The 21,216-nt window shown below is 47.8% G+C and overlaps 1 protein-coding gene across 1 annotated transcript; it reads right to left on the reverse strand.

Moving 5' to 3' along the window:
- Positions 1–132: 132 nt before the first annotated feature.
- OASL (2'-5'-oligoadenylate synthetase like) lies at positions 133–18,197 on the reverse strand. Its single transcript, XM_043557797.1, has 6 exons — positions 17,973–18,197; positions 14,132–14,414; positions 12,790–12,965; positions 5,713–5,954; positions 2,193–2,340; positions 133–1,157 (listed from the first exon to the last, which is right to left on the reverse strand). The coding sequence occupies exons 1-6, from the start codon at positions 18,168–18,170 to the stop codon at positions 657–659; spliced, it is 1,548 nt and encodes a 515-aa protein (XP_043413732.1). The 5' UTR covers positions 18,171–18,197; the 3' UTR covers positions 133–656.
- Between the last annotated feature and the right edge of the window lie 3,019 nt (positions 18,198–21,216).

The following is a 21,216-nucleotide window of genomic DNA, read 5'->3' on the forward strand; positions in this document are numbered from 1 at the left end:
CCTGGGCTTTGTCTCTGTCTGTCTCAGTTTCCCTGCAGTCCTCGCCTCCCAGAGTTAGGAGGCTCCAATGAGTAAGCAAGAACCACCAGGACGGCATCAGCACCCATAGAAAGAGATGACGACCACCCAAAGGAGAATAAACAAAGGTTATTTATTTCCAACTTGCTATTGCAAGGGAGTCAGCCAGCATCCCTCATAAACTGGCAGAGATTCCAAGACAGGGAAAGCTTTATAGTGGAAAAAAAGGGAAGGCTTCAGGTATACTCTGATTGAAGCTGTTGGCATGGAGAAGCAGTAGGCAGCTAATTAGAAGCAGGGCCTCCTCTGTGATTGGTTAGGGAGCCTATCTGGATTTTTCTGGTTGGTTCTAAGTTGGAAGTGAGGTCGAATTAGGGAAGCTGGCAGTGATCAACCAAGTCCTGATGATTTGGGGGTGCTTGCTGCAGAGGTGATAGTTTGGCTTCCTGGCCTAGGGGACTGCAGAGGCTGTGGGTCAGAATTCTATTGTCATGTATGGTCTGGCCACTGTCCATCGTATAGCAAGTGTCCCACATCCCTCCTGGCGGGGCTACGCTCACTATTTACAAAGCTGCTGAAGACATGGGACCTTCCCCAGGCGAGAGCTGGAGGAAGTGGTTGATATGCTGAGTCCCGGATTAGTTGGGCAGAAAAGGAAACTTTCCAGCTCTCTTCTCGGAGAGGATGAGGGTATCACTATCCCGGATACCATAGCTCCACAAAGACACCCAATCCTGCAGGACTTGGCCTTGGAACTCCAGCTGCTGCTGACTTGTGAGCAGCCCCTGCTTGTCTTCAATCTGCTGCTTCAGGCCCAGGATGAAGCTTTTGGGGTCAATGGCGTAGGCGTGGCTCCCACCATTGGGATGATTCACAAAGACCTGGATCTCGGGGGAGATGGTCTCTACCAGACAGATGCGGATGTTGGAGAAGACTCCGTAATAGGCCAAGGAGCACCGGCTATTGAGGGGCTGTCGCTTGCCACCAGGCTCCTGGAAGGACAGACGCTGTAGGCCCACGCAGCCCCGGCTCTGCCAGATCTTCTCTTTAACCTTCTTTATGGGTTCATAAGGGTTCACCCTGAGGATCAGATCTGAGTAACCCCACTGTTCCACAGTCACTTGGATGTCTCGTGCCCGCTGGAAGGGAGAGGAGAGGGAGAGGGTTAATTCCACCCTCCTCTGACATGCAAAATTTCCCTTTACCCCTCCTCGTGTTTCCAACAGCAGTAAACATTTGGGTTGTGCCAACCACCTTCCAGGCCCTGGGCTGGGCACCTGTCACACTCTTCTGAATGCATTTTACTGTCACAGCAGCCCTACGATCTTGGTTCCTATTATCCCATTGTACAGATGAGGAAATTGTGGTCGAGCGTGGTTAAATAACTTACTGACCATCACAAAGGTGGTGAGGAACACCGTGGGTATTTGACCCAAGGTTGGTCAGATTTCAAAGTCTGTTCTGAACCACCATCAGCGGCCACGCTCGAGGGCCTGGGAGTCCCTGGTGGCTGAAGAACACCACCTGGAAGGTGCTGGGGAGGGTTGGACACCAGCTGATCTTTTCGAGAAGGAACATAAGCCTGGAATCCCCAAGTCTTCTGATTTTACAAGATAAAAGTCTTTGCACAACGGTTTTTAGATTCAGGAAAAACCCAGAGGCATATACTTTTCAGTCTATCTGTGGGCCTCAGTTGGCTGGTGGGCCCCACAAAGACCTGGGTGCAAATTCTGACTCTGCTGCCCCTTTGCAGTGTGATCTTGGTTAATTAACTGAACCTGCCTGAGCCTCAGTTTCTTCAACCCTTGAGGGTAGGGGTTAAGTCTTATTTCTGCACTACTGTTGTTCCATTGCCCCTCCCCACAGCAACCCCAAATGCTGGCACAAGAGAGCTGTTGAACTGACTCGCCTGGGCTCAACTCATGCAAAGAATGATGGCGAGCATGACTGATTCTCTAGGGGGTTGTGGGAAAGAGAAAGACAAGGAGAACACGAGTTTGTAAGGAAGGCTGAGGCTCAGAGGGTTGAAAAAATGTCCCCGAGTTCACAGAGCTGGTGGGTGCCCCAGCCAGGCTTCCAACTTCCTGACTCCATCGACACAGAAGTAAGTATATGCTACGCAGTTACCCGCTTCCGAGCTTCAAGCCCTTGACAACCCCGAGAGGAGCCATTACCTTCACGGTCCAGCTGGGGACTGGATTCTCCTTGTCGTCATAGCAACAGTTCTGTTTCAGGCACTGGGAGGCCCTCTGAGCGACGATGTCCCATCTGTACCCTTCTGCCACATTGTGGGTGGGGTCAGCTGGATCCAGGATGACAGGCCTGCAACACAGGGAGAGGGTTCCCAGACTCTCTTCCGTCTGGAGGCCAGCAAGCCAGAAAGAATCCTGCTCAAGCGATCATCTGTTCCAACCACTGAGCACGTGCTGTGTCTGGAGCCCTGGGCGGGCTGTCAGGCCGAGAGGACCCAAGAACATTGGTGGAGAAGAAGCGAGCGGGGATGATTATATTTCCAAGAGTTCTTTTTGGGGAGAGGTGCGTGCAAGGTGTTTGGGGGGGGGGGTGTGGAGTGTTGAGATGCCCCAAGGGCATGGGTAGCGATAACAGGTACCCGCTTAGGCAGGTGGGCAGAGCTTTTGTTTTGCTGAGGCTCCATAGGTAAGTTGAAGGCTAGGGCTGCTGAAGTGCTTTGGATGATAGAAACACCACCACCACCACCAACTACTGATATTTATTGAGGCGCTGGGCCACACCCTGTGTGAATTCACCTATTTTAATCCTTCTAACAATTCTGAAAGGCAGCGACTATTGTTGTTGCTGTTGTCCCCATTTCACAGAGGAGGGAACTGAGGCACAGACTTCTTTTTTTTTTTTTTTAATTTTTTTTTCAACGTTTATTTATTTTTGGGACAGAGAGAGACAGAGCATGAACGGGGGAGGGTCAGAGAGAGAGGGAGACACAGAATCGGAAACAGGCTCCAGGCTCCGAGCCATCAGCCCAGAGCCTGACGCGGGGCTCGAACTCACGGACCTCGAGATCGTGACCTGGCTGAAGTCGGACGCTTAACCGACTGCGCCACCCAGGCGCCCCAGTGAGGCACAGACTTCTTTCTGTGAGTTCTCACAGCCAGCAAATGGGTGTTCTCACCCATGGGCTCTGCCTCAGTAGAGCAGGGGTTAGGCTGCCACCAAACGTCTCTCTTCTGTATAAATGGTGAATGAATTTTTAAAGAATATTGGCTTGAAGGAGGTCTAATCGCTTCCTTAAGTGGTGTGGGGTGGCCATACGTGTTGGATGCCAAGCCCATGATTAAGACCTGGCCCTTATACTCCAGGAGCTTCGGGCGTAGAAGGGAGCTGTGACTTTATCCGTGACAGAATGCAACATCCCTGCATCCCTGAAATAATCCTGCCTGAAAAAGGGGGAGGTGCCAGGCTGTCCTAGAGGGTGAGATCACCTGACCCAAAGTGACCCACCAGGTGACCTGACACATAGCACCTGTGCCCAATGGGTAGACTAGTTCCCTCTGGGGATTGGACCAGGGATGATGCAGGTTCTTCATCAAACGGAAGTAAGAGAGGAACAGGGCAGGTGTGGGGAGAGCAGCAGAGGTCATGGGAAGAAAGAGGGCGTGGGGACCACGAGAGAGACAGAGAAAGAGGGTGTCTGCAGGTTTGCCTTGCGTCCCAGTGGTTTTCTAACCTCACATTCCTGGGCATCCTTATAATAAAAATCCCCTTCTCGTCAGGAGATTGGGGTTTTCTTCCTTGTAAAGAAATAAAAAGACCCAATACTCATATAAGGGAACAATAAATATTGCTTGCAGCTACCTAGAGCTAATGTAAAGACTTGTTTCAGCTGGGTGTCCCCAGAAGTAGGTGCCAAGAGCAGGATCTGAGTGCTAGGGGTTTATTTGGAAGGATATGTGGGGAAGCACCACATGTGGGGAAGGATATGTGGGCCACCGGCGGTCAGTTCCACTGCAGGGCCTCCGGGAAACAGTGTAGCACACGTGATCCAGACAGAGTCCTCCCATCTGAGGCAGGAGGGAGCTGGGGTATTTATCCCCCAGCTTCCACCAGTCATTAGGGGAGGCTGAAAACCCTCAGGCAAAGGGACCCAAGTGCTGACGCTTCAGGTTGAGCCAGCCTTCGCAGAAATGGTTGATGGCCCAGGGCTTGGGGGCGGGCGCTGGTGCTTTTCCTAGAGCTACATGTGCTCCAACGGCGTGAGCTACAATAATGAACATTTCCCCGGCATCTACCATAGACTGCACCCCGTAGGCCCTTCAGACTCTGACCCTTACAACAGCCTGCACAGTGGGTGCCAGTTTCTCCTGTTTTCCAGATGAGGAGCTGAGGCTCACAGAGGTGAGACAAAAAGGCAGGACTGGGATGACACCTGGCTCTCCGTGATTCTTTCCATTTTTCCATGCTGTCGCTAAAACGCACCGAAATGGGCTTTTGGAAGCCAGAGAGGAAAGCGGGGCGAGGTTCCTTGAGGGACAGGGAAACGCCCCTCAACCCCTCAGGGCCCCTGCGAGTTTGAAAGGTGGCCAACTTTTTTTTTTTTTTTTTTTAGCTTGGATACCATTAATTTATTATAAAAGAGAGACATGAAAATTATTTACACGATGAAAGATTTCGCAACTTCACTGGAACAGGCAGCTTCACTTCACGCCATTTCAATAATGATTTGTTTCAGTCTACATACTTTCCGTCTCTAAATAAGAGATAATCCATCTCTAAATAAGAGATGCCACCATCTCTAAATAAGAGATAATCCTTGACGAGGCACCTGGGTGGCTCAGTGGGTTGAGCATCCCACTTCGGCTCAGGTCATGATCTCACGGTTCATGAGTTCAAGCCCCACATCCGGCTCTGTGCAGGCAGCTCAGAGCCTGGAGCCAGCTTCGGATTCTGTGTCTCCCTCCCTCTCTGCCCCTCTCTCGCTCATGCTCTGTCTCTCTCTCGCTCTCTCCAAAATAAATGAACATTAAAAAATTTTTTTAGGGGCGCCTGGGTGGCTCAGTTGGTTAAGCATCTGACTTCGCTCAGCTCATGATCTCATAGTTCGTGAGTTCGAGCCCCACGTCGGGCTCTGTGCTGACAGCTCGGAGCCTGGAGCCTGCTTCAGATTCTGTGTCTCCCTCTCTCTGCCCCTCACCCGCTCACACTCTCTCTCTGTCTCTCAAACATAAATAAACATTAAAAATTTTTTTTTAATTTTTTTTTTTTTTTAAAGAAAGAATCCTTGTCATCTAGAACTACTTTGGTGCCTCCATATTCTGGAAGAAGAACTTTATCTCCACCTTTCACATTGACTGGTTGAATCTCTCCATCCTTTCCTTTAGATCCCCATCCACCGGCCACCACTGTTGCTTGCAATCCTTCTCCTTGAGATTTTTCTGGAAGCACAATGCCTCCGTGGATTACAATTTTGGCGGGACCCCTTTCAACTAAAACTCGGTCCAAGAGGGGAAGCAACTTTCTAAACGCCTGTTCTGCCATCACTCCGGCCGCCCCAGTTGGTACTCTGAAAGACGGCCACCTGGAGGTGTGCCCCGAGTCACTGTGAGATTCCGGTTCAGTTTTACTACTTGATAAAGCCCAGCCAATCAGTGCGACACCGCTTTTGCCTCCCTTCTCTCTCCGGTCTCCGTGGGATGTGGCGAGCAAGCAGGGGCCCAGTACCTGTCTCTTTTGAACTGTTTTCTGACAAAGCCCTTGATGAGTGGGTTCTGGAATGTGTAGTACTTGGTCCAGTAAATGCAGAGGAACTCATACTCCTGGAGCAGCTCCATGACAGTGGCAAAGCCCTCGTCCAGCCTGAAGCTCTCGTCCTCCTGGGCACCTACTTCCCAGGCGTAGATAGTCAGCAGCTCAAGGGCATAGACAGGGGGCAGCGCCGCCCTTGGGCACTTGGCTTTCACGTACTGTAGAAAGAGACCCGGGAGAGAGAGACCCCAAGGTTGTGTGTCAGGATCCGCTCTGGACGGACCACAAACTGGAAAACCCAACTTCCTGTGTCAGCTCTGCCACCTACCGGCTGTGTGATCCTGGCCAGTCACTTTCCCTTTCGGGCCCTACATGATTTTCCTGGTTTTAGACTTAAGGGGCTCGTTCAGTTGGCCCAGTGGGTTTCAAAGTATGCTTTTTTTTTAAGGTTTCATTTAAAGAATTTTTAAAATATTTATTTTCAAAGACAGAGACAGAGAGAGCAGGGGGAGGGGCAGAGAGAGAGAGAAAGAGAAAGACACATACACACACACACACACACACACACACACACAGAATCCCAAGCAGGCTTTGTGCTGTCAGCCCTGAGCCTGATGTGGGGCTCACGAACCCTGAGATCATGACCTGAGACTAAATCAAGTCACTTTAACGAACTGAGCCACCCAGGCAGCCCTTAGAAGATTTTATTTTTATGCAATCTCTACACCCTACACGTGGGGCTTGAACCCACAACCCCGAGATCAAGAGTTGCATCCCTCAAACTAGGCTTGACATAACCCCTGGTGTGGACTTACAGAGAGATGTCCCATGGAGTGAGGGGTGGGACTCTGCTACTAGATCCCAGCCTAAGCAGCTCAATTTCTATCTCTCTTAGTGTACTGGGCTTCTGAAAGTTTTCCTTCAAAGAAAAGTCTTCTTAGCTGATAGAAAAAAAAAAGGGAGGGGTGGGAGGTATCTATAGAATTTGTCAATAGCTGAGATTCTGTGGGGAACGCAGAATGCTCTAGCAGGCATCTCTTTCTTCTCCATTGTATAGCAGCGATGCTGGTTGGAGGATGGGATTAGCATCCCCCTCAACTCCAGGGTGGGTCCTGACTGGACAGGGTCATCAGCATAAACCTATTCCCCTTGCTGAGTGATTGGTTCAAGAGAAGCTTGTGATGTGAGCTGGCAATGTGAGTGAAGCCCAGGGGGGCTGAAAGGACAGAAATCTTCTCCCATGTGTGGATGTGAGGGCAGAAATAGCTGTGGCCATTTTGCCATCCTGAGGTTAAATCAGCCTGAAATCTGAGCTGGGAGAGAGAGAGAGAGAGAGAGAGAGAGAGAGAGAGAGAGAGAACTTGAGGCAACTCTAGAGAAAACAGACCTGGAGACACCCCCCCCCCCCCAACAGTGCCTGAAACCCCATCCCCACTGTTACAGGTTTTCACACATGAGCTGATAATTCTTCTTGGTGTTTAAGTCAGTCTGAGTTGGTTTTTCTCTTACTTGCAAAAGAAAGCATCTTAACTTAAGCATCTTAAAGAAAAGCATCTTTTCTTAAAAAGAAAGCATACCAGTCACTTCTTGTCTAAACAGTTTTTCTAGTATTCAGTTAGAAAATGAAAATTTCTGTCAAACATCCAGCTATTTGGTTCGTGGATGTGAAATTGACATCTTGCCCTGTGGCCACTAACACCCCATAGTCAAAGGGGGGAAAAAAACCCCTACTTCGACCTTGAAACAAACAAAAACAGGTCATCTAAAGGACAACAACTTTATTCTCAACTTTTAGAAGCATTTTTTCATTGAATTAAAATTTATTTACAAATTAATGACTTTGTTTTCATAACATTTTTTGAATTCACACTTAAAACTCAAGACTAATGTAATTTTGTTAAGAATTCAAACTCATAGCAATACAATTTATTTTCTCCAGTATTAGGGAGATTTTACTAGTGGGATTCTTTTTTTAAAAGCTTATTTATTTATTTATTTTGAGAGAGAGAGAGCTGGGGAGGGGCAGAGAAAGAGGGAGAGGGAGAATCCCAAGCAGGCTCCACATTGACAGAGCAGAGCTGGACGCGAGGCTCAAGCCCATGGACCGAGAGATCATGGCCTGAGCTGGAGTCTGATGCTTAATCACCTGATCCATCCAGGTGCCCCTACTAGTGGGATTCTTAAAATTTAGATGATAAATATAATGCAGAATGCCTGTAATCGTAAGATGTAAGCCTTAGGGAACATGAGCCCCTTCATTCTCTTAGGAGCTTCAACAGACTATTTAATGGTACAAAGAAAAACAACAAAACAAAACAAAACAAAACAAAACAAAAAACCCAGAAGAAAACATCTGTGTTCCCTTCCAGGGCTGATCTTCAGAGATACTTTGCTTTCTCCGTGTTCAGAATGTTTCTGACTCTTGCAATGGCGCCGTCTGAGATATGTCATGACCTTTCTAGATATGATAAATGTGAGAAAATTGCCATTTTTCCATGACCAGACAAACTCTAAACCTAGTCTTGATAATTGTTGTTTCTTTAAACACCTATTATATTTTCCACTGGCTTAAGCCTTTTCTTCTGCAGTCTGATTCCCTGGCAAACTAGCCTGCAAGTTCTCATTTAATAAGTGACTTTTGTCTGTTAGTTTCTTTTTGCAGCAGGAGGTCTGTCTCACTGAGACTGTCCAGGAGGATTGATTTCCCAAACGACCTGAACTGTGTTGCCTGAGAAATGTACCCCATGGGCTTTGACATTTGGACACGCCCCTCTTCCAGCTCCCAGGGTGGACCTTGTGTGGCAACAGCTTTACCCTTGCTGATGTTTCTTTCCACCTTCCCCAATCCGACTGTTTGTACGTCTGATCCTAATTAAGTCTGATTCTTGGCCAAATCCGATTCTGGTTCATGTTCTTACTTATTTGTACAGGGCCGTTTATGTCCCTTTTGGTGACAATGACCTGTGCATCTAGTTTTATGGTTTGGCCATTTGGTCTCTATGGGGAGACAGATGATAGGACTTTATTCTCTGCTGGGTGGCAGTTGATGGGACTTTGCTTGTATTTTGCGTCTTTCTCTGTTTCTCTTTTGGTCTGTTTTTTTTCTTGAGGATTCTGGGATCTCCCAGGAAGCTCACTGTTGTTGTCTTATGAGTTTTTAAATTACTCAAAAAGTTGTCTGCATGTGTGAATATGTGTGCATGTGTGTGCACATGTATACGTGACTCGTGGAAAACAGCCCTATGAGATGAGGAGCTGACTGATGGCTGGATTTCACCCTGTGTTTACTTTTGACCATAATTAAAGTAGTAAAACCAAAAGTGGTAGTTCTTTTTGTTTTTGTATATAAAAGAAGAAAACATTTTACAAAAGAATGATCTGATTACAATATAATCTATTGGTAGGTAGATTTCTTTCTTCCCACTCAGAGATTGGAAATTTATGGAGCATAATTGGGAATAAATTCATATTCCCAAAAGGGGACTGAGGCAGAAGTTCACCAGATTCTTTTATTCCAGAAGCGGATGACTTCATAAAAGCAGATTGCTTAACCAAAGATCAACAAAATGAGAATTAATTACCCAGATTAATGTTCTATTTTTGATGGATATGTGACAAAAAAAAAAAAAAGACCCATTCTTTCTTCTTAATCTAATTTCTATCCCCAATCTATGGCTATACTTGGGCAAGCTAAGTTTAAACGTTCTTTAAATGACATATTATTCCAACACCTCAGGATAAAAAAATGCCTATAAAAATTCCTACCATCGATTATAATCTAACAAATCCTCAGAAAAACAAAGATAATGATGCTGTAAAAGCATAGCATATATAAATTGGCCCTGTTTACAAAACTATTCAGAATGATGGTTAAACATTTACAGAGTGATTTTTTTAACTTCTTTTTCATGAATACGTAGCATTTACATAAGTTCAATACAAATTTATCCTTCTTCCTACGAGGATAGGTTTAGATAAGGCAATGTGTCAATTAACCGATAACCAATAATAAATCAAGTTTACAAATAAAATTGTTTTCATGCAAGAAATCTCATTTCATTAGGTGTGAAAATTCCACTATTAAGAATCAAAGACAGGGGTGCCTGGGTGGCTCAGGTAGTTGAGCGCCCAACTCTTGATTTTGGTTCAGGTCATGATCCCAGGGTCATGGGATTGAGCCCCACATCAGGCTCTGTGCTGGGCATGGAGCCTGCTTAAGATTCTCTCTCTCTCTCTCTCTCTCTCAGCCCCCTCCCCAACTCTCTCTCTCTCACACATAAATAAAATTAAATTAAAATTAAGAAAAAGAATCAAGGACAGGGGCACCTGGGTGGCTTGGTCAGTTAAGTGTTTGACTCTTGATTTTCAGCTCAGGTCATGATCTCATGGTGGTGAGATCCAGCCCACGTTGGGCTCTGTGCTGGGCCTGCAGCCTGCTTAAGATGCTCTCTCTCTCCCCCCTCTCTCTCTGCCCCTCTCCCTCAAAAGAATCAAGGACAAAATAAAACAGACCAGAAAGACAGATAATGTATGATTCCATTTAAATGAGGGACCCAGAGAATAGGCCAATTCACAGAGACAGAAAGTCGAATGGTGGTTGCCAATGCCTGGGGAGGAGGAGGATGGAGAGTTACTATTTATTGGGTGCAGAGTTTCTGCCTGTGAGGATGAAAATGATCTGGGAACAGATAGTGGTGAGGTTTACACAGCACTGTCAATGTAATTAATGCTGCTGAACTGTATACTTAAAATGGCAAAAAAACCAAAAAAAAAAACCAAAAAAACCCCAAATGAACAAAAAACCTTGTGTGAAAAGCACAACTAAAACACTGGGAAAAGTCCCATCTCGTTCCCAGAACTGTACTGAACTAAACACTTCCAAATATAAGAAACAAACATCATTTTGTCCGTAAAAGAAAAACAAACAAACAAAAAACAACAACAAAAAAGCAAGAATAACCCCCTCCTCTTCACACATGGAAATGATGCTTATAAAATCCCTGCCAGAAACTGATCTGATACTGTTGTAAGGCTGATAAAAGCCCAGCATTATATAGATGGCAAAAATAACACTTTGGGGACAGGCTACGAGCATGAACACCCTTAGACGTCTCTAAGATCGGTGATAACCTTACAGTCAATTTGAAAGATGAAACCCCCGAGGAGCTAAGTTGCATGCTCCCTGGTTTCCGACCCCCTAGTTGATCGACTGAAAAGAAGAATGAAATACTTCTGAGCCATGAAAGCACATGACAACTCCTGGTACTTTACAAAGCCTCCAAACAAACAAACAAACAAACAAACTTCAATCTTTTAACCACAATGAGACTCTAGTTGTGTTTACCAAATAGCATGAGCTCTTTATGTCCTTCTATATTGACCAACACATCTTGCAACACTCAGCTAAACAAAACTAGTTGAACCAAAGATATCAAATCAGTAACACTGAACCAAAAAACTGTTTTAAGAAACCACACGTGATCAAATCCCTGTTTTAAGGGAGAAGGCTTGAACAAAAACAGAAGGGAGGATTGTAGAAGGAAAGCTGATATGTTGTCCCGTGGATATTACAAAAAAAAAAAAATGTGTATATCTTATGCAGGAAGAAAACATTCAGCGCTCAAACAGACAAAGCAAGCAAATGAATCATTCTTTTGGGTTCAAATTCTTCAAGTCCACAAAACCTTGCATCATTTCCTGTAAGTAATTGACTCACCAACAAAACCAATTTTATTCTTGGCTTTGGCGATGCTGGTGTGTGAAGATACATCACAACCTTGGTTGATGTGATAATCATGTAAGAAAATGGCTATTTTTCCACCAAGTAACTGCAAACTTACTAACCTTGGAAAGTTTTTAAGTTCTTAATGTTTATTTATTTTTGAGAGAGACACACACACACACACACACACACACACAGTGTGAGCGGGCGAAAGACAGAAAGACAGAGAGAGAGAGGGAGATACAGAATCTGAAACAGGCTTCAGGCTCTGAGCTGTCAGTACAGAGCCCGACCCGGGCCTTGAACCCACGAACTGTGAGATCATGTCCTGAGCCAAACTCGGATGCTCAACCAACTGAGCCACTCAGGAGCTCCTTGATTTTTAAAAAAATACTTTTTTCTTAAAAAAAAACAACTTCCTTTTTAAAAATGAACAAATCTTTCTAAAATATGACTTTCTGACCATTTATTTATTTATTACAATTTTTTTCCTTACCATTTTTTTTAAATAAGAAAGCAGCTCGGGGCGCCTGGGTGGTGCAGTCGGTTAAGCGCCCGACTTCAGCCAGGTCATGATCTCGCGGTCCGTGAGTTCGAGCCCCGCGTCAGGCTCTGGACTGATGGCTCAGAGCCTGGAGCCTGTTTCCGATTCTGTGTCTCCCTCTCTCTCTGCCCCTCCCCCGTTCATGCTCTGTCTCTCTCTGTCCCAAAAATAAATAAACGTTGAAAAAAAAAATCTTTAAATAAGAAAGCAGCTCCCCCCCACCCTGCCCTTTTTCATTTTTGAGTTTGTTTCTGAATTTTCCTTTTGTAATTTTAGACGACTTGTTCATTTGGATATTTTGTAATATCCTTGGTGCCTTGCAAACTATCACGTGTGAAATCTAAAAAGTAGCTATTAGTGGATATATTTAGTCAATAGTGGTTGTGATAGGAACCCGACCATTTGTGGGGGGAAATTGGTGTGGGTGCAATTAAACAAAACTTTCCTCTGGTTAGTCCTTAACCAGCTGAGATTAACTAATGTCCACAGAACTCAGTGAAGTTGACATTAGCCAACATAGACGGTAACTGGGGTTTTACAAACATTTGTTTACTGAAATACTGTGTGTTCCTTATTTTCCTCCTTCCTTCTCTGTTCCTCTTTCTCCTCCTCCTCCTTTCCCACCTTTCTCCACTGTTTCACTTTACTTTTACAGTTTAAAAGATTAGCAGTTTCTTCCCCCTCCCCCAGTTTCCTGGAATGACAAATCAGCCCCGCCCTCCCCCCCCCCCCCCCCCCCCGCTTCTTCCAGCGACCCCTTCTGCCCCCATCCTGGCAGCCCCCTCACCTGCAGGTACCAGTGTTTTACCAGCCGCAGGAGGCTTTTCAGCTTGGTTGGCCGATGTTTCACAAAGTTCCTCTGCAGCTCGCTGAAGGATGGGGAGAAGTTTCCAGGGTAACCGTGGGCCTCAATCAGACTCACATAGACCTCAGGAGGTGGCCGAGAGTTGGAAACAGAAGGCCCTGAGTGGGAGGAGGCAGAGGTAGAGAGTGGGGATTTAGGAAGCCCCAGGTTGATAAGAAGTCTATGGAGCTAGCCTGCTCATGCATTGGAGTGTCTCTCCAGGGAAACCTGAGACCTCACAGTCTAAGGGAATCAAGGTTTGCCTTGCTTGATTGTACTTCTGGAGAACCAAAAGTGGGCTTTCCACTCCTCAGGTCTCAGAAGACTGTGGTCTTCTCTCCACATCCCAATACCCCAGGTTTCCTTAATGTCTGCTTTGGATTTCTTTCTCGGGGATTTATTCCAAACTCCTGACCCCAGAAGCAGAGAACCAGTTCCAGATAAGAAAGCTGGGCTCCTCAAGCAGTGTGCTGCTGAACGCTGTGCTTTCGTGGCATGCATCACTAATGCATCTGGGCACTCTCTTTCTTGCTCACGTAGGATCCCACTTCTGACACCTTCTCTACAAAGCAACTCCTGGCAACCACTCTAGTTAATAGGAGCTGGCACAAGAGGAAACATGATCATCTGAGGTTGTAGCTGATACTGTTTACTTCAAACATCGAGGACTCTTTTTGCCTGAGGACAAACCAGAAGTGCTGGGGAGTTAATGGTCCTGGGAAGCAGCCGTCAGCCAAGGGTGACTGTGAAGTTGGGGAATAAACTCCAACATCCCACTTGGGATTCAGTTGAGGGGTACTGTACACGGTGACTTAGAGTTCTCCAGGAGCACAAAGCCCTGTGGTTCATAATGGTGACCTTACGATGCTTCTTTCCTCCCCTGTCCCTCTCCCGTATTTCTCTATCAGCATCTCCTGGGACTGCTTGTCCTCAAACCCTTGTCTCAGGGTCTGCTTCTGGAAAAGCACAAACACTACACCTGTGATAAATGCTACAGAAGCACCCCAGATTATGCTTCTAACACATTCCCCTCTGTGGGTCTCGTCTCCTCTTGCAATCATATATTTATCCACATGATTATTTGGTAAGCGTTTCCCGAGTTGGGTGACACAGTGGCCCAAGTTGGGCCAGTCCTGGGCCCTGTGGTCGCTGAGCCCCCAGCTCAGAACATGGGTTGAATGGATGAATGCAGGTGTCTGCATGTGGTCATGAATGGGAGGTGAGGGAATTCGGGTCTCCCGGGGAGGGCAAGTGTGTGAATCAGATCGGCTTCCCCTCCCCTTACCCAGGGCCCCGTAGGCAGGCACGACGGTGACAGTGACGAGCTCTGCGGTCTTCCTGGTCTGGATGGTAAAGACGAGGGCATCGGGGGCTCCTTGGACTATTTCCACGTTCTCGAGCCCAAGGGCCAGTAGGTCCCGGCAACACCACAGCTTTTTCCACATCAGACTCAGAACGGCTTGGTGGTACCTGGCCTCCTCCCGGAAGCTGTGGAAACAGCTCAGGAACACCACCAGTTCCACCTCCGAGGTTCTCCTGAGCACCGTGCCGTTCCCAAAGGAGCCTACCTGCGGAACACAGAGCCCCGTCACCCTGAGCCACTGCCCCTGCCAGGCAGTCCCTGAGGCTCCTTATAGGAATTATCCCACGTAACGTCCACCGCAGCCCAGAGGTACGGGTGGGGGGTACCGCCGTCCCCCTCTTTCCAGGTGAGAAAACTGAACTTTCAAGAGACTAACTCACTCACCCAGGGTCACACAGTGCACAGAAGGGTCTGGGTTTGAACCCAGGCAGCCGGACCCCAGAGCCCACACTTCTTATTAAATGACAACGCATTGCTTCTGAGACGGGGTATTCTCAACCTGTGGAGTGACGCCTCCTCCAAGAAACCTAGTGGCGCCTTCTGTACAGCGCATTCTGAGCCTTCTGGGTGTCTGAGTAATTTCATGACAGTAAAAAGTGGGGCGCAGGATTGCCTGGTGGATAAGAACCGTAGGGCAGCCTGCGGGATGGGGCAGCCTGACTTTGACCCCGATTCTTGCCCTTGTTTCTCAGCTGTGTGATCATCGTGAACCCTCATTTCTCATCTGTGAAATGAGAAGAGTAATGGCACTTGAGTCACTGGGAGGAGACTCGGCGTATCACTGGGATGATACATGAGGCATGGCAAGGGCTTACCACGTGCCCGGAATGCAGGAGGTCAGCAATATATTTCTCATGCTCTTCTTTGTCTAGTGGACTGAGATCATCCCTTCTCTGCCTGGGATTCTGTTTCCCCATCTGGATGGAAGGGGCCTGAGCTGGACAAGTTGGAAGTGGTCTATTCGATGTTCTGAGAGTCTAGACCTGCTCTCCCGCCCCTCCTGCCTCTGTTATACAAAGCCCCACAACTCTCCAGCCTCAGGTTGGGCGGTAGATTTGCTAGCGATGCCCCAGACCTCAAGTTGGCTACCTCTTCTGGGGGGGTTGATTATAATCCAGCTGTCACGGGGTGAACACTCACTATATCACTGAAGGCCCTTTACACATACAGTATCTTTTAATCCTAACACCCGCTGATTGAGGTGGGTACAGGTATGATTGTCCCAGTGCACAGATAAGAAAACTGAGGCAGTGAGGATTGATCAACTTGCCTTGGACTCCGAGCCAGGAGTCATAGTCAGTCAGATAAAGGGGCAGAAGACAAGGGTGGTTCTTCTCCCTTTCTTTCCTGTGACCCAAGTCTCTGAGGCAGGCCCTGGTTCTGAGGAGAAGACTGCCATCTTTTCTTCCCCCGCCCTTTTGCATTCTCTTCCTTCACTGAGACCCAGCATTTCTGCCCCATTTGGCAGGGCTGGGGATGGAACCCTGTGTGTGAATGAAGGGCTCATCCCCCTGAAAGCTATAGGCTTCCTGCCGTTTTCAGTGGTAAGACCCAGGCAGAGAAGAAAGAATATTCTAGAATAATCTTCATGACTTGCTTCAGCCCGAATCTGTTTAAACCCAACTCGTTCACGGACAAGCCCAGTAAATCAGGTTTTTGGGAGTGGGTGGGGGGGCGCGGGAAGAGGGTTTAGAGTCTGAATAAAGCAATATTTCTCATTGACCATTGCTTTTGGGCTATCTCTTTTATTTTGTGGTTTCAGGGAGGAGGCAAGGGCTACAGTCTTCGGGCAGAGTTTGAGGGCTGGGTAAATACCACTTCCTGCCATCAAAACTCATCCTCTTTGTAGCATCCTATAGCCTCCGGACCTGCCCCATTTCATCTACTCCATTCTCTGGATTGTTAGGGGTGGGGTAGGCTGGGAGGCTCTGCCTGACTCAGAGCAAGAATTTATAACAACGCTTTTGTTTTTGAGCATGTACCAGGCGCCAATTTTTTTTTTAAGGTTTGTTTATTTTTGAGAGACAGGGCATGAGTGGGGGAGGGGCAGAGAGAGGGGGAGACACAGAATCCGAAGCAGGCTCCAGGCTCTGAGCTGTCAGCACGGAACCCAACGCGGGGCTCGAACCCATGAACCGTAAGATCATGGCCTGAGCTGAAGTCGGATGCTTAACCGACTGAGCCACCCAGGCGCCCCCAGGTGCTAATCTTTTAGCTTTTAGCTTTTGCTGGACAAGGAGGAAATGGTGATGAGGAGACAGAAGCTTGAGAGAGAAGAGGAGTTAAGATCACGCAGCTGGTAAAGAAAACATGCCGAGAGTCAAACCCTTGTCTGTGGAAATCATACGGCCTCAGGCTCTAGGCGCTAGGGGTGGGTGTAAGGAAGGGCTAGGGACCTGAGATTTCTAAATCCTTCCCTGAGGTGGCTGCCCCTGGAGACAGAACTAGAGCACTGGGCTGGAAGTCAGGTGCCCTAATTCTAGTCTTGCTTTTGCCACTAGCTCTCTGGGTGAACTTGGGACATCTATCACCCTCTCTGTGCTTCCGTTTCCTTCATTTTTAAACAAAGGTGTGGCTGAGACTGTCTGATTCTCCAGGGCCGTTCTCGCTTTGACCTTCTTGAATTTCGACTCTAGCCAGGTCAAGAGGCAGCTGAAGGAAGGGCTTGGGGGGACATCTCAGTGAGGGCAGCCTGGAGCCCCGGCTGTGGAATCAGATAGATCCTGGTTCAAATCCCGGCCCCACCACTAGCTGTGTGACCTTGGGTAAGTCACCTCGCCTCTCTGAGCTTCCGTCAAAGAAAACTTCTTTTTTTTTTTTTAAGGTTATTTTCTTTCTTTTGAAGGCTTCATTTAATTTTTTTTTTTAATTTACATCCAAATTAGTTAGCATATAGTGCAACAATGATTTCAGGAGTAGATTCCTTAGTGCCCTTTACCCATTTAGCCCATCCCCCCCTTCCCACAACCCCCCCCGTAACCCTCAGTCTGTTCTCCATATTTATGAGTCTTTTCTGTTTTGTCCCCCTCACTGGTTTTACATTATTTTTGTTTCCCTTCCGTTACGTTCATCTAAGAAAACTTTTTTCATCTAAAACTTAAAAACGTAGAAGAATAGGAAGAGAACACAACGAGCACTCATAGATCCAGCCAGTGAGATTCAACAGGTTTACACTTCTCGCCACATTTGCATCATCAAAAACACTTTAAAGCAGATTACAGATACTTTTTCCTTGAATACTTTAGGGAGCACGTTTCCTCCCATAACCCGCCCAACTGTTAACACCTAATAAAGTCAACAATGGCTGCCTTAGATTACCTAATATCCAGGCTGTATTAAAATGTCCTTAATTGTCCCCACACTGTTATTTTCCAGATGGTCTACTTCACACCTGGATCCAATCAGAGACCTCGCATTGCATTTGGTCACTAGGAACCTTAAGCCTCCATTGTGCTCATCTGTAAAATGGGCAAAGGACAGTGCGTACCTCGCAGGGTGCATGGATTAGAGACAGGGTGTGTTAAGGGTTTGGGCTAGTGAACTACAATCACTGGTTTCCTTATCAGGCTTGTTCGGCTCAAGGCAGACAGTACGTACGTACGTACGTACTACAGGGTGCACGCGGCTAGCTGGGGTGTCCTGACGTGTCAGCAGCGCGGGCTGAGGATAACGAGGCAAGACGTCCCCAAGCATCCTCTGACGCGAGGACCCCCATGCTGCCTTTGCCGGGCCCTGGCCTGTGGATGGGAGGGACCAGTCTCACCTTGACCACCTTCAGCACCCGCGCTTCCTGGTCCAGCCCATGCTCCCCCTCAAAGTGCTCTTCCCGCAGGAATTTTTGCACCGTCCGCACGGCCTCCAGGACCTCTTCTTTCCAGTCCCGGCTGGGCTGCAGCCACTGAGTCACGAAGGAGTCCAGCCGGGAGGCAGGGGTGTCATAGAGCTCTGGGGTCAGCGCCATCTCTGAATGAGGAGAGTACCACTGGGGCACAGATTTATAGCCACGCACCTACCCAGCTCCCTGCACACACCCACTTCTTTAAGGGGGCTCCCCCTCGGCTGACTGCCAGCGTCCTGTGGGATAAAGGGACCAGAGAGGAGACGGAACCAGGGGTGTCTGGGCTGACCTGGGTTCCTCTTCTTGGAGACCCCTGGCCGCGGCGAGGACACTGAGGGACAGCGAGCCAAGCTGGGAGATCTGGGGCCACCTTAAAATGCTTGGCTTCCAGTCCACCTTTTTGCTGTTGGTTTCGATTCTCAGCTTTTAGAGTTTCTAGAGTTTCCCTTTCATGACGTTTGGAAACTGAAATTGGCTTGGGTTTGGCCCCAGAGGAGGCAACTCTCCCAGTAGGTCAGAGTGGGATGGCATCCATCGGCCCGGCCACCCCCTCTTGTCACACAAAAATGAGGCTCAGAAAGACAAAGGGACTTGCTCACGGTCGGTTGGTGGTCAGTCAGGGTGAGCCAGGGGAACCCCAGAGTCCGGCAGAATAGACTGCCCGCCACACTCTTAACTTCTGTGACCCTCGCATAATTCATCTGTAAAAAATAATGCTAACCCACCCCCTAGGAGGTTGTGCAGATGAAGCACTGAGCATTGAGCACAGAAAGCACCCGGTAAATGCAAATATTATGATTCAGTCACTAAACACCTATTGAAAGCCTGCTAGGTGCCAGTTGCTGTGTTAAAAAGACAATGAGATGTAGTTCCTGTCCCAGGGGCTCCCAGAGCAGTAGGGGAGCCGGACAAGAGACTCTGAGAGTCCAGTGTGAGCCTTAAAAGACTGGGGACGCAGCCAGAAGGGAGAGGGCGTTCCAAGAACAAAGTAAAAGTCCGAACGATCCCGGTGTGTGCCAGGGACTCAGCTGTCAACTATGTGTTGGCACAGAAGGTAAAGGGGGGGGGGGAGAGGAGAGGGATGGGCCTGGACAGTTGGGCAGGAGTCGAATCTTGGCCATTCATTTGTTTATTCAACAAATATTGATTAGCTACTACGTGCCAGGCAGGTGCTGGGGATACAGCAGTGAAGAGACAAAAATCCCTGCCTGCAGAGGGCTTGCATTCTGATGGTGGGGACAGACAATAAACAGGATAACTATGTCAAATTTTATAGTAAATAAGATGGTGAGAAACGCTAAGGAGAAAAACAGAACAAAGCAAGAGGTTAAGAGGTACCCGGTGTGTGTGCGTGTATGACTGTTTAGATGTTCGGTCTTAAATGACGTGGTTGGAAAGGCCTGAAAAGGAGATATTTGAGCAAAGACATGAAGGAGGCAAAGAGTGAGCCACATATATGCTAGAGGGAAGAGGCTCATTCGTGGCAGAAGGAGCAGCAGGTGCAAAGGTCCTGTGGTATCAATGTGCCTGGTGGGTTTAAGGAATAACAGCATGACTGGAAGGGAATGACCAAAGGGGGAGAGCGGGAGGGGATGAGGTTTAAGTGGCAAAGGGTGGGGAATAAATGCTATGGGATCTTCAAGACCACTGGGCCTGACTTTTACTCTGAATGAAATGGGGAGCCACTGGAGAGTTTCAAGCAGAGGAGTGACATGGTCTGACTTTTTTTACGTTTATTTATTCTGAGAGAGGCAGAGACAGCGCGAATGGGGTTGGGACACAGAGAGAGGGAGAGAGAGAGAATCCCATGCAGGCTCCATGCTGTGGTCACAGAGTCGGATGCGGGGCTCCAACTCACGAAACCTCGAGATTCTGACCTGAGCCGAAGTCGGACGCTTAACTGTCTGAGCTGCCCAGGCGCCCCTCTCCTGTGTTATTTAAATGTGAATCCTAGACATGACATCATTTCCCTGCGTATATTTTGAATATAAACAAGTCTTGCTAATGGATAGAATATGATGTGAGACAAAGACTGGACTCAAGGACCACTTGGAAGCTTGGGGTTTAACAACTGGAAGGATGGAATTGTCCTTAACTGAGTCGGGAAAGACTGGGAAGGGCGTGTTGTGGAATGCCTCTAACCCTCAGGATTCTCACCTGTAAAACGGGAGAGAAGGTGTTAATCCTACTCCTCCATCTAACTTCTGGGGTTGGGGGGGTGGATAGGGATCCAATGACATCATGGTGGTAGAGAATCTTGGTGTCAATGCCATGTCGACACATGGAACTATGAATTTAGTGAGGAACAGAGAAAAAGAATTTTACTGAGCTGCAGAAGCAGATCTTAGTCAAGGCTTTGGGGCACACCTGATCCGCTGTGATCTGCTCAATTTAGACTGATGAAAGGCTGGGGGGGTATTTGATTTTTTTAAAAGGGCAGGTCTAACAGCACCCCCCGCCCCCCCGCAGTGTCTCTCCCTGGGGCTGTGTAAGGGCTTTGGATTCTCTCTTGCTATGCGTGGCTCCAGTGCTCCATTGTCTGTGTGGAGGGGTGTCTTTTTACTCACCTGTAGACTTGAGCTGAGGCTGATCTGTTCCGATTGCATTTCTGCTTAGATGTTCACCCTTATTTAACTATACTGGGAACTGGTCCCAGGACTCAAAATCTGATAGGCGAACTAAAGCCAATAGATGGATTCTATGCTGGGTCAGCTGATTCCTTTGGGTGGTTAGGTTTGGACAGATGAGTGAAGCTATTGGGTAGGAGCATAGAATGGTCTACGACTCCAGCACCGGGCTTGTATGGGGGAGAATGGGCAATCTCAAAGAATGAGACATAGCTGGGGCACGGGTGGGGGAGCATTCCAAACTATGTGGTCTCCAAAACAGAACTGGCTTGAGACCGTCAGGAAGATAATAGGGAAGAATTCAAAGTCATTCTTTGGCTCATTTGTTTGTTCAGCAAGTACGTGCTGAACATGTACACCAGGCCAGCAGCATTCTAGACCACGGGGACACAGGAATAAGGCTCTTGTCAAGTCTCTTTAAATCAGGGAGACTTATGATCCCCACATGGGAATACAATGAGGGTCCCAAGTGTTTTCACGGAAGGTCTGACCTGGGTGTAGGGGCAGAAAATGACTTGGAAGGCTTGTTGAGACACAGATGG

This window comes from Prionailurus bengalensis, chromosome D3, assembly GCF_016509475.1.
Source record: "Prionailurus bengalensis isolate Pbe53 chromosome D3, Fcat_Pben_1.1_paternal_pri, whole genome shotgun sequence".
Taxonomy (NCBI): Eukaryota; Metazoa; Chordata; class Mammalia; order Carnivora; family Felidae; genus Prionailurus; species Prionailurus bengalensis.

Coding starts and splice junctions, on each gene's coding strand:
- OASL (XM_043557797.1), bottom strand. CDS start 18,170: ATGGCGCTGACCCCAGAGCTCTATGACACCCCTGCCTCCCGGCTGGAC. Junction 2,341..5,712: donor AAACAGTTCAAAAGAGACAG/GTACTGGGCCCC, acceptor CCTGTGTTGCAG/GCCTGTCATCCTGGATCCAG. Junction 1,158..2,192: donor TCCCCAGCTGGACCGTGAAG/GTAATGGCTCCT, acceptor TCTCCCTTCCAG/CGGGCACGAGACATCCAAGT.